The sequence below is a fragment of the Oncorhynchus masou genome, chromosome 3 (genome assembly GCF_036934945.1).
Source record: "Oncorhynchus masou masou isolate Uvic2021 chromosome 3, UVic_Omas_1.1, whole genome shotgun sequence".
NCBI lineage: Eukaryota > Metazoa > Chordata > Actinopteri > Salmoniformes > Salmonidae > Oncorhynchus > Oncorhynchus masou.
In genome coordinates this window covers 21,823,030-21,835,974 of record NC_088214.1, presented here as the reverse complement: position 1 = coordinate 21,835,974, position 12,945 = coordinate 21,823,030, and the positions used below count along the sequence as shown (strand labels likewise).

Here is a 12,945-nt window from a genome sequence, read left to right as displayed (position 1 = left end):
AACTTGGTGGACATGGCAGGTACTATAAGCTGAAATTTAAAAATGCATGCTTTGTATATTAAATAACATTTTACTCCTCTGTGATATGTTTTACAATCACATCTTCAGAGATGTAATTTACTAAAAACAAGTGTTTTGACGTGAGAATAAAATGTATCATATTTTATCTTGTATTTTTCATATACAGTATGTCACTCCACGTCCTCAAATAAAAAAATGTTCTGCAATTTTTCAGAAATGAAAGCAGCATATTTTTGCCAGTGTTTGCAAAAATGGAGTTCGCTATACTTATTTACAACACTTGGTAATATGATAGTAGTAATACAACAATTGTGTAAATATTTTGTTCTCCATTTCAAACAAAAATAATGTAAAAACATTTTTCTCAATTTTCACGGTGTCATAAAATACCTGTATTTTGGAGGCCAATTTCTCACATTTCAGAAACCAAATATCTCACCGTTGACCCTGTCTGTAGCAGGGCTGCTGGTGTTGTTGTATTAGCTTTGGTCTAATAGGTGTAATGTGCTGTCACGTCTTTAGCTCAGGGGGAATGCATTTCCTTTATCACACAGCATGGAGAAAGCCCAACACGCACACGCACACACACAGCATGGAGAAAGCCCAACACGCACACGCACACACACAGCATGGAGAAAGCCCAACACGCACACACACACACACACACAGCATGGAGAAAGCCCAACACGCACACACACAGCATGGAGAAAGCCCAACACGCACACACACGCACACACACAGCATGGAGAAAGCCCAACACGCACACACACGCACACACACACACACAGCATGGAGAAAGCCCAACACGCACACGCACACACACACACAGCATGGAGAAAGCTCAACACACACACACGCACACACACGCACACGCACACACACACACACACACACACACACACACACACACACACACACACACACACACACACACACACACACACACACACACAGTAGCGGGAGAGCCTAACAAAAACCCCAGTGCAGTGGTTTACAGAGTAATGCGTGTGACAGGTAACTGTAGACCTGTTTCTAAGTCAGTGGAAGTGTTTCATATGAGAACTGACAGTTTTCCAATTGTATTGTGCTCAAACTGGGATGGTTTTTGACAGATGACACAATGGACAAACAGGCTCACGCATACACATAGGCCTATGCACATGTACACACACACACACACACACCCACACCCACACCCACACACACACACATACATACACAAACAGCTTCAATGCTCCTTGGCATAGATTCTACAAGTGTCTGGAACTCTATAGGAGGGATGCGACACCATTCTTCCATGAGAAATTCCATCATTTGGTGTTTTGTTGATGGTGGTGGAAAACGCTGACTCAGGCGTCGCTCCAGAATCTCCCATAAAAGTTCAATTGGATTGAGATCTGATGACTGAGACTGATATTATTTAAATAGTTTTCATGCTCATCAAAGCGTTCAGTGACCACTCGTGCCCTGTGGATGGGGGAATTGTCATCCTATGGAGGCATTACCATGTTACTCAAAATAATGGCATGCTCAGCATTTTTATACATGACCCGAAGCATGATGGGATGTTAATTGCTTAATTAACTCAAGACCACACCTGTGTGGAAGCACTTGCTTTCAATATACCTTGCATCCCTCATTTACTCAAGTGTTTCCATTATTTTGGCAGTTACATACTCACTCAAAATGATATCACGCCTTTTCAGATGTGGATTTGATGAGGCCTCTTGTGTACTTTGTCCTAAACCATAACAGCCATAATCTCCTATAATAGGCTTCAGTGTAGAAGTCTAACATCCTGTTCTGTCTACCATCTCCCTCTCCTTCTCACTCTCTCTGTATCCCTCTCTCTCGCTCTCAAGTTTCTCTCTCTGGCTCTCTGTCTCTCTCTCTCCTGGTCTCATGTTTCTCTATGAATCTTTCCCCCTATTTCTCTGTTTCTCTCGCTCTCTTTTCACCCCTATCTCTCTGTTTCTGTCTCTCTGTTTCTCTATGAATCTTTCTCCCTGTCTCTCTGTTTCTCTCTCTCTCTTTCTCCTGGTCTCTCTGTTTCTCTATCTTTTCACCCCTATCTCTCGGTTTCTGTCTCTCTGTTTCTCTATGAATATTTCTCCCTGTTTCTCTCTCTCTCTTTCCCCCTGTCTCTCTGTTTCTCTCTTTCTTTTCACCCCTATCTCTCTATTTCTCTCTTTTCACCCCATCTCTCTGTTTCTCTATGAATCTTTCTCCCTGTCTCTGTTTCTCTCTCTCTCTCTTTCTCCCTGTCTCTGTTTCTCTCTCTCTCTTTCCCCCTGTCTCTGTTTCTCTCTCTCTCCTTTCACCCCTATATCTCTGTTTCTCTCTCTCTTTTCATCCCTATCTCTCTGTTTCTCTCTCTTTTCACCCCTATCTCTCTGTTTCTCTCTCTCTCTTTCTCCCTGTCTCACATGTTTCTCTCTTTTAGAATGTCTATAGCCTTGGTTACAGTATTGTTGAAGCAGCAATATACAATTCAAATGAACAAAAGCTACTTCATAAAAGCTGTGCATGAGCGGAGGATGAAATAACACCAAGACACATAACATAACACTATTCTTAGGTTACCGGGCATAGAAACAGGCTGGGTATGATTCAATAATGTTATAATTACTTAATGACGTTTACTTTAATCAGTAGGACAGAGCGTGGGAGCTGGATTTTGTCCAGACCATGCATTTCTTTGTTCAATCAGATAAAAAATAATAATGCCAATCCAATAGCCCCAATACAATCCAATACCCCTAATACAATCCAATAGCCCCAATAAAATCCAATAGCCCCAATACAATCCAATAGTCCAATACCACCAATACAATACAATACCCCCAATGAAATCCAATAACCCCCAATGAAATCCAATAGCCCAATCCAATCCAATCCAATCCCCCCAGTACAATCCAATAGCCCAATACCACCAATACAACCCAATAGCCCAATACCACCAATACAATCCAATACCCCCAATGAAATCCAATAACCCCCAATGAAATCCAATAGCCCAATACAATCCAATCCAATACCCCCAGTACAATCCAATAGCCCAATACCACCAATACAATCCAATAGCCCAATACCACCAATACAATCCAATAACCCCCAATGAAATCCAATAGCCCAATACAATCCAATCCAATACCCCCAGTACATATGCAAGTTGTAATGCAGAATACGCCACAAGTAGATGCAGAATGCCGTGGCAGTGTGGTGGCAGGGTGGGAGAATGATGCACAGCCACATTCAGATGCTCTTTATCTTTCTGCTGCAGAGTGAAATGTAGAGGAATGTAAGCTGTGCATTTACAGGGGCCCTGAGGAAATAGAATACTCCTGCTTTGTGGATGTACTAATGTAATTATGCATAGTTCCCGCTTTGGCTCAAGATTGCTATCCCCCACTAACATAAACATTTGTCCGCAAGAACACCTTTTCAGTCTAATATGACCGTTTTATCTGTGTCTTCCCCCCCGCCCCCCTCCCAGTAAAACCAGGGTGAAAAGGTCAAATCAGATTTCTTTTGTAACACATTTAGGGTGCAGATGCAGACAAACACACTACATCTTGGAATACAGGGTCTGTGATCTGAGTTTCAATGAAACATCTTGTTTGATGTATTTGGAAGGTGGACACAAAATAATGTCCAAATCACTAGTGGGTGCAACATCAAACAGAAACACATGAAAACACTGGAATGTCTGCTTGGACTCCGGCTCATTGTGCCTTCATTTGGACACGAAGAGGGTCATCATTGATATGCTGTATCATAGTGTAACCCAAAGTAATGCCCAGTTGGAAAGCTTGATGGCTAGGAAGGTGAATGGTGACATTGAGGGTGTGTGTTCTTTTATCAATGGCATGTGACTGTGTTCCAATAGGGAATGAAGTTGCTCCCTAACCCCTCCCCCTCCTCAGAGTATATTATAGTATTATCCCGCCTCCCACTCATCATGGGGAAAGAACATGATCACCAGTATATTGGACGGTATTACAATGCACTTCTCTTGAAGATGATAAGGCAAGAAAGCTAATATAACAGACAGATTACTTAGCGATAATGAACCAATATATATGCATCATGCAACAACAAAATTACCTAAAGTCTTGGGAGAGAAAGGAGGCACATATTTTTCATTCATCATTATTTTTGCCTGAGCTACGAACACATATAGAGGATTCTGACACAAAATAGACACAGTCACATCTTGGACCCTGTCATGTTGTTACTGGTTTTAGAAAGGGGGATTTGATTGTGTGCCACTGATTTAACAGTTTATGATAAAGCTACCTCTTAAAAGGGATACTTCGGGATTTTGGCAATGAAGCCCTTCAACTTCCCCAGAGTCAGATGAACTTATGGATACCATTTCTGTCTCTGTATATAGTATGAAGGAAGTTAGAGGCAGTTTTGCAAGCCAACTAGCTAGCATTAGCACAATGACTGGACATCTATGGGTATCTGCTAGCACGTTAGCAGATACCCATAGACTTTGTGTCATTGCTCTAACGGTAGTTACCAATTGCGCTAGTAAGCAACTTCAAACCGCACGCAGAGAAATAAAAATGGTATCCACGAGTTCATCTGACTCTGGGGAAGTAGATAAAGGGCTTCATTGCCAAAATCCTGAAGTATCCCTTTAAGAGGTAGCTTTATCGTAAACATCTAAATCAGTGGCACACAATCAAATCCCCCTTTCTAACACCAGTAACAACACGACAGGGTCCAAGATGTGACGGTGACTATTTTGTGTCAGAATCCTCTATATGTGTTCGTAGCTCAGGCAAAAATAATGATGAATGAAAAATATGGGCCTCCCTTCTCTCCCAAGACTTTAGGGGTTGTTTTTTGAGAAATCCTGACAAGACAAGATCCACTCCTTTCCAACTGAACTGCGAGTCCAAGAGAGCCTGCTTGTACTGTATTTATGGTCCTGGACCCTGGTCATCAGCTTTGCGTTTCATCTGATTTTCATTACAACTGAAGTGAACACAAAGCCAAGTTTCCAAATAATATAACAGACTGGTTCAGTGTCTCCCGGCCGGGGCCTGTTGGATCTGGATAGCTCTGTGTAAACGGAGAGGCTGACATTCAAACACCGCGGCAGGGAGCCATGGTGGACTTAGCAGCTCTGCTCCTCTCTGCCCTGCCTTGGCCATGGCCCCCACTCCTCTCTCCCACTCCAACGTCTGACAGAGCATTGGCATCTCACATGGTCTAATGAAGTGTATGTCACAGTTAAATGCAGAACTGAGCAGACGTACGTTGTCTACTAAGAACAGCTGGGTGGTCAGCTTGAAGCAAGACCTACGGGCTGGAAGACCTTACTAGGCAATAATATTTGAATGAAAGTTATTGAGCAGGATCAATCAGATAACTCTCCTGTTGACATTTCTTTCCATGACTACAGGTCTAAACAGAAGCTTAGCTCTCATCTTGCTCCATGTCTGGACATGAAAGAAAAGTAACAGTGAGCCATTGCAAACAAGAAAAAAATCTCACATTTATTTGATATCAAACAAGAGTTGAATTTTTATATCAGCTGACAATGGGCACTTACAAAATAAATGAACTTAATCTAAACTGTGCTGAAAGTCGCACTACCCAAACATTTTTATTTTTCAAATTTTCAATAATTCAGTTAATAAATTAATGTCAAAGGCGGAAATATGCTCGTAATATGCTTGAAATATCGCATTGACACAAATGTTTTTATTTTCTTTCAAGTAAAATAAATTACACAAGGATCCAATTCACTCCAAATCTGTGCATGGCATGGTGTTAACAACAAATATTACTGCCAAAACTCTTCATTCATGAAAGCAAAAAGCACTTCACAAGCGGAGATGTGAGTATTGTTTCTTATGAGATTTTCAAAAAAGTATATATATTTTATGTTCAAACATACTACAACGTGTCAAGTGAGAGGAAAAAAGACATTTGCACCGTTTGAGCAACCTGTTTTGAGGACAATCTCCTCAACATTGAAAGGTTGTATAATTGGTTGCCACAACATTTGTATTCTTTTCTTTCTTTTTTACACTGTGGTACAGCAAAATATATTTTATTTAGCTGTTACTCTGACAACAGTTAAATGTGCAATAGAGAAAATATAATGCCTGAGTCTGAATTAGTGGTTCTTCATTTGACATTCCTCAATGTGGAGTGAAATGACTCTCGGTTCTGGAGTGGAATGACTCAACAGATCCTCATACTGGAAACCCCTCCAGAAAGACTTCCCCAGTGTTCCTAAAGTTCTAAACCTGGAGTTTGAAACCATATTTTTTTCTTCTTCTTCCATATAATACAAATGCAAGCTGGACAGGGATGGCGCCAGACAGACTACTCTCTGACACATTGAGTAGTCTGTGCATTTCCTTCTCTGTAGTCCCACAGCAGAGCGGAGCAGTTCTTGTCCAAAGGACATTTGTATGTGACCGAGTGTATGTGTGAATAAGCCATCCATCTCCTGCCTACCAGCCACAAACATTTCACTTCTTGCTCTGACGGGTCATTGGGAGTGCAGAGGAGGACCAGGAGGAGGACCGGTGAGGGCTGGCAATAGTCTTGACATCAACCAAAGCCCACACACACATACATATGTTCAAACCTGTGCAAAAACACCAGAGAGGTGCTTCCTCTCCTTCCTCCATCCACCTGCTCAGAGGCTGGTAATGAGCTGCATCTGTCCATCCTGGGGGCCCTGTCCCTCAGGTTCACAGTCCTCAGCGCTGGGGGGCACAATGCACCCATCGCTGGTGCCCCGGTGTATGTGGTAATAAGACAGGGGCTGGGGCCCATCGACCAGCTCAGGCATGCTCTTATGGTACAGGTCCTCCTCCTCACTCCTGGGGGAAGGGGACAGGTCGTCGGCTTCATCGGGGGGGTAGGGTGAGGCCGAGGGGGAGTCTCTCAGGTTGGGCATGCTGGTGTACTGGGAGTCCCTGTCCTCCATCGCCCCCACTGTCTTTGAGCCGTGGCCCCCAGGCCCCTCCACAGCCCTCCTGGGGGCCTTGTGGGCGCTGTAGAGCAGGGAGTGAGTCCTCTGGGGTAGGAGGGGGGCCTCTAACGCCTCTTTATGGTGGGGGTGCAGCAGCAACTCCAGGGTAGGGTGACCTCCTCCAATTACCCCGACTATACTACCTCTCTGGGGGGACGAAGCCTCAGCACGGTCGTTCACTATGGCATCATCCTCGCTGCCGCTTCCACCCCCACCATCCCTATCCCTGTCCCCAGTCACCCTGGTCTGGGGAGGGTCCCGGTCCCTGTCCCTCTCCCTGCTATCCCGGTGGGGGTTGTGGCCCTTAGGGGGCCCGCGGGGCCTCAGGTTGTTGTGAACCAGCTCAGAGATGATCATCTTCTCAAAGGCAGCGTCGTCCAGGCTGAGGCCCCCCAGGTCCCCTGGGCCGCAGACCACGCCCCCGACCACACCCCCGCCCACAACGTCCTCATAGTCATCGTCATGGTCACGCAGGGAATAGCAGTTGTTAAAGTTTCCATTGAGGGGGAGGGTGTCCATGGCACTGATGTCCTTGCTGTGGGTCAGAGAGTGCTGCCCTGCAACGAGAGGTACGACACCTGGATTAGATATCACCAAAGCACGGTTTATAAATCAATATTAAATTACAAATCAATACAATACAGTTTGATACTGCTCAGGACACTTCACTGTTAAGTGTTTTCAATAGTTGCTAACTCGATTTTTATGTTCAAATTTTCATATTTATACATAATATACAGTTCAAGAGGTTCAAATTTTAAATCATTATCTATCATGTCTGTTTCCATTTTGCATCATCATGTCTGACATTATCATAGCCAATACTGAAGTTATCCTGAACAATATTCGACAAATGAGAAAGGGAAAAAAAAGAAACATTACACATCCAGCAACAACACACTGATAATGTAGCTAGCCAGGTAGCAACAACATAGCAAGATCAACATATCATAGCACAGGTTATGAGAGAAAGAAATACTGTGGGGGAGGTGGAGGTAGAAAAGAGACAATGAATAAAACATTCATTCCAGCCTTAAAAAAAAAAGAAGGAGTAATGTGGAAACACAGACGCAGGGCCACCTTGTTCACCAACTGGGGCCACACAAGCACAGCCCCCCCCACACACACACACACACAACCACGACACAGGCACGGTGCAATGACTCACTTTGCCACCACTCACATCAAGTGTGTCTGCTCAGGCTATCTGGCCTAAGAACTGCTGATATGCAACAAAAAAAAGTAAAACATATGCTTTTTATTGCGGCATAAAAAAACAAGAAAATCACTGAAATAAGACAAAAGAGGAAGGAGGCCTGGATTCAGTCGGCCCCGCTCAGATTTGGGTCCCCTTAAAAAGTTAACGATTTAACTCGAATTTACAGATTCATGTGAAAATAATGTGAAACATTTGAGGAAGCTCTAGAGAAACAATCCTGAGAACAACTGAATCCAGGACTTGGCAGGTGGAGGGGTTTCAGCAGCAAGCAATCACAGCCTCTTTACAGTCTAAAATGGCAAGTACACTATCATATCATTACTATCTCTCTCTTTCTGCTTAGAATGTGATTGAGGGATGATTTGATTTAACAGGTTTCTATCTATCTACTTCTCCCAGATGGGAAGGAAATACTTTGTACACAATAGATCACATTGATAACCTCTTGTGAAGCTCAAAGATTGGCTAGAAGAATGTCGGCGGAAGATGAAGAAGACTTTGGAATAGGAGGATCAGTCTAAATGAGTAAGGGAAGAGGATGAAAAAAAGAGCCGTATTTTGGCAGTTAGTGACTGCCTCGCTTCAAGCTCCGCGAAAGGGGGGAGATTGAAGTTTTAGATTTCAGTTAAATGAGTCTGAATAGACCTGACTGTGAGATGGAGGAATACAATTGGAGCTGGGCTGTGACACACACTGCCGTGGAGATAAGGACCGTCTCTTTCTCTCTTTAGTAGGGAGGAAAGAGTGTAAAAACAGACATCAAAGATTTGTTTTAAAGAGTGAAAGGAGGGAACAGGAAGGGAGGGGTGGGGGAGGAGTGTGAGGGCAAAGAAAGGGGTTCGGGAAAAAAAAGACAGAAATGGCGTGAAAACAGCCCCACGGCAGGATCTGCATTTGTTTAAGCATGGAGAGTCATTTTAACGCAGACAGATATTCTACAGGGAGAGGGGTAAGTGATGTGAACAGAATTTAACTGGACACCGCCAGAGCCAGACATCTGCATTCTGGGAAAGATTCCAACGGAGATTCGCCCAAGACGTTCTCTTTACCGTTACTGCAGCAAATTAACATCTGCACTGTATTACCTTTGTATTAATACGCTTCATAGAAGCCATGTTGATCCTTCAGGATGGGGAGGATCATCTATAACGACTACAGCAGGACACATTAGGAATAAGCTAACATTTTCAACTTGAGCCTCTTCAATACTTTACACTTTTTTATTTATTTTCTATTTCTCCTTTATTTAACCAGGTAAGCCAGTTGAGAACAAGTTCTCATTTACAACTGCGACCTGGCCAAGATAAAGCAAAGCAGTGCGACACAAACAACAACACAGAGTTACACATGGAATAAACAAACGTACAGTCAATAACACAATATAAAAATCAGTATACAGTGTGTGGAAATGAAGTAAGGAGGTAAGGCAATAAATAGGCCATAGTGGTGAAGTAATTACAATGTAGCAATTAACACTGGCATGATAGATGTGCAGATGAGGATGTGCAAGTAGAAATGCTGGTAGAAATGCTGGTGTGCAAAAGAGCAGAAAAACCTTCACCCAAATCCAGACAGCTGATGTTCTGATAGAGCTGCAAAATCTGGACCTCTACTAATCAGCTGGTCTAGACAATCTGGACCCTCTCTTCCTAAAATTATCTGCCGCCATTGTTGCAACCCCTATTACTAGTCTGTTCAACCTCTCATATCGTCTGAGATTCATAAAGATTGGAAACCTGCTGCGGTCATCCCCCTCTTCAAAGGGGGAGACACTCTAGATCCAAACTGTTACAGACCTATATCCATCCTGTCCTGACTTTCTAATGTCTTCGAAAGTCAAGTGAACAAACAGATCACTGACCATTTCGAATCCCACCGTACCTTCTTCGCTATGCATTCCGGTTTACGAGCTGGTCACGGGTGCACCTCAGCCACGCTCAAGGTCCTAAACAATATCATAACAGCCATCGATAAAAGAGAGTACTGTGCAGCCGTCTTCATCGACCTTGCCAAGGCTTTCGACTCGGTCAATCATCGCATTCTTATCGGCAGACTCAACAGCCTTGGTTTCTCTAATGACTGCCTCGCCTGGATCACTAACTACTTCTCAGATAGAGTTCAGTGTGTCAAATCGGAGGGCCTGTTGTCCGGACCTCTGTCAGTCTCTATGGGGGTGCCACAGGGTTCAATTCTCGGGCCGACTCTTTTCTCTGTATATATCAATGATGTCACTCTTGCTGCTGGTGATTCTCTGATCCACCTCTATGCAGAGAACACCATTCTGTATACATCTGGCCCGTCTTTGGACACTGTGTTAACTAACCTCCAAACTAGCTTCAATGCCATACAACACTCCTTCCGTGGCCTCCAACTGCTCTTAAATGCTAGTAAAACGAAATGCATGATCTTCAACCGATTGCCGCGCGCTGAGCATCACTACTCTGGACGGTTCTGACTTAGAATATGTGGACAACTATAAAAACCTGGGTGTCTGGTTAGACTGTAAACTCTCCTTCCAGACCCACATCTCCAATCCAAAATTAAATCTAGAATCGGCTTCCTATTTCGCAACAAAGCCTCCTTCACTCATGCTGCCAGACATACCCTCGTAAAACTGACTATCCGGCCGATCCTTGACTTTGGCGATGTCATTTACAAAATAGCCTCCAACACTCTAGTCAACTAATTGGATGCAGTCTATCACAGTGCCATCCGTTTTGTCACCAAAGCCCCATATACTACCCACCACTGCGACCTGTATGATCTCGTTGGCTTCATATTCGTCGCCAAATCCACTGGCTCCAGGTCATCTATAAGTCTTTGCTAGGTAAAGCGCCGCCTTATCTCAGCTCAGTGGACACCATAGCAACACCCACCCGTAGCACGAGCTCCAGCAGGTATATTTCACTGGTCATCCCCAATACCTACTTTGGCCGCCTTTCCTTCCAGTTCCCTGCTGCCAATGACTGGAACGAATTGCAAAAATCACTGAAGTTGGAGACTTACATCTCCCTTTCTAACTTTAAGCGTCAGCTGTCAGAGCAGCTTACCGATTGCTGGGTGATTCACCATTATATACCCAGGCCTGGGAATTGCCAGGGACTTCACAATACGATATTATCACGATACTTAGTGCCGATACGATATCTATTGCGATTCTCACGATTCTATATGTATTGCAATGTCAGACTGCGATTTCATTGCGAATCGATATTCCAAACATATTCCTCCCCATATGTCTGCTGCAGAGGGACCAGAGAGACATGAGAAAACAACACGTTCTGATCAGTTCAGCTGCAGGTACAGCCAAGTAGCACAAAAATAATACTGCAATATTGTCAAAATGATACGATGCAACATATCGTCAAAAATAATTTCCCGATATGTAACTGTATACATTCCCCCCCATCACCACGTATAACACTACTTGACATCTGTCTGTTAGGAAGTTACACCCAAACCAGTGAACATCTATTGAGGTCCATTCCTAAGTGTTTCATGTCTTTCAACTGTTAGTCATTAATAATGTTTGAGTGCTTTCATTTTCTTTAACTGTGAGTCATTAATGATAGTATCTGTCGTGTTTGAGGATGCAGGTATGTGGACCATCTCCCTTATGATTGGCTGTGTCTTTCATGTATTTCCACGATTCAGCCAGGCCTGTAGAGAGGCCTGGCTGATGATGTGCTTTGGCAGGTCATGGGATGATCACACTGACGCATACAATAACCTGTTAATTAGACTCTGTCACTGTTAATTAATTACCACCGCTCAACTAGAATAAGTTATCTTATACTGTAATTACCTATGATGACTGTGCATTTTAATGTCTCAAAAGCATTGTTTGCTTTGCACGTGGCGTGGGGCTATTTGTAGATTCTAGATACATTTGTGGTGTTTTGATTATGGTCATTGGTATATTGATTGTAATGAAATAGCAGCGATAACATGAAATGTCTGATTTCTGTGACAGTCTGTTCATGGTAGGTTCCGAACTCTTTCCAACCTCCAGAGAAAAAGGCAGACGATTTGCCTTAAGTGTTCTCAGTGTGAAGCGAGCGAAATTGGAGACTACAGTTTCTGTATGTTCTCCTGTATCCTTCTCTTCCCTCCCTCCACACATTCATCCTGGTGCTGCCTCCTTTCCTTCCACCCTCTCCTCTTTCATCATCAAATGCCTCTGCATATCTGAGGGGTATAATTCTGCCTGCACTGCGTCTTGTACTCCTGTGTTTTTTTATTGGGCTTCCTCCTTTAGTCTGATAGAGAGCGTATCTGGTTCACGCTACACAGACACTGACAAAATTCAAATCAAACGGGGATCAGGGTTTGTAGTCAAGACATCCTTTTTTTATAATGCCACTGAACCTGCTATAAATGTAGCATCAACAGGTGTAGGAGGAGAATGGTAAATAATAAGATATAATATATAAACGGAATAAATGCATCTGATTTCCAATAAATGACTGTTGGAGTAGTCTTGATAAGATAGCACTGACCTTTCTCAACCGCATCTGGTTGGGTGTTACAAAGCACAGCTTGTATACTAGATAACAATGAAATAAAGATCCGTGGTAATGAGAGGAGAGAGGAGAGGAAGGGCAACCCTACAATCGACAGCAAGACTTCTCAACACAGCTGTGTAGGGGCCACAACCCCACAAACAACTGCTATTACAATTAGTTTCAAACACACA

General features: G+C 43.4%; 1 protein-coding gene across 8 annotated transcripts in view; it reads right to left on the bottom strand.

The window, feature by feature from the left end:
• Positions 1 to 5,513: 5,513 nt before the first annotated feature.
• Positions 5,514 to 12,945, bottom strand: part of LOC135512789 (adhesion G protein-coupled receptor L2-like) — a 129,713-nt gene continuing 122,281 nt past the window's right edge. For 4 of the 8 annotated variants that reach the window (XM_064935168.1, XM_064935187.1, XM_064935178.1 and 1 more), the window contains one exon: positions 5,514 to 7,587. In XM_064935168.1, the coding sequence (XP_064791240.1) occupies positions 6,692 to 7,587 (896 nt within the window). In that variant the 3' untranslated portion in view covers positions 5,514 to 6,691. Of the gene's footprint in view, positions 7,588 to 8,198; positions 8,253 to 12,945 lie in introns of all 8 variants that reach the window. The other 4 variants (XM_064935203.1, XM_064935240.1, XM_064935222.1 and 1 more) reach the window with 3 other exon arrangements.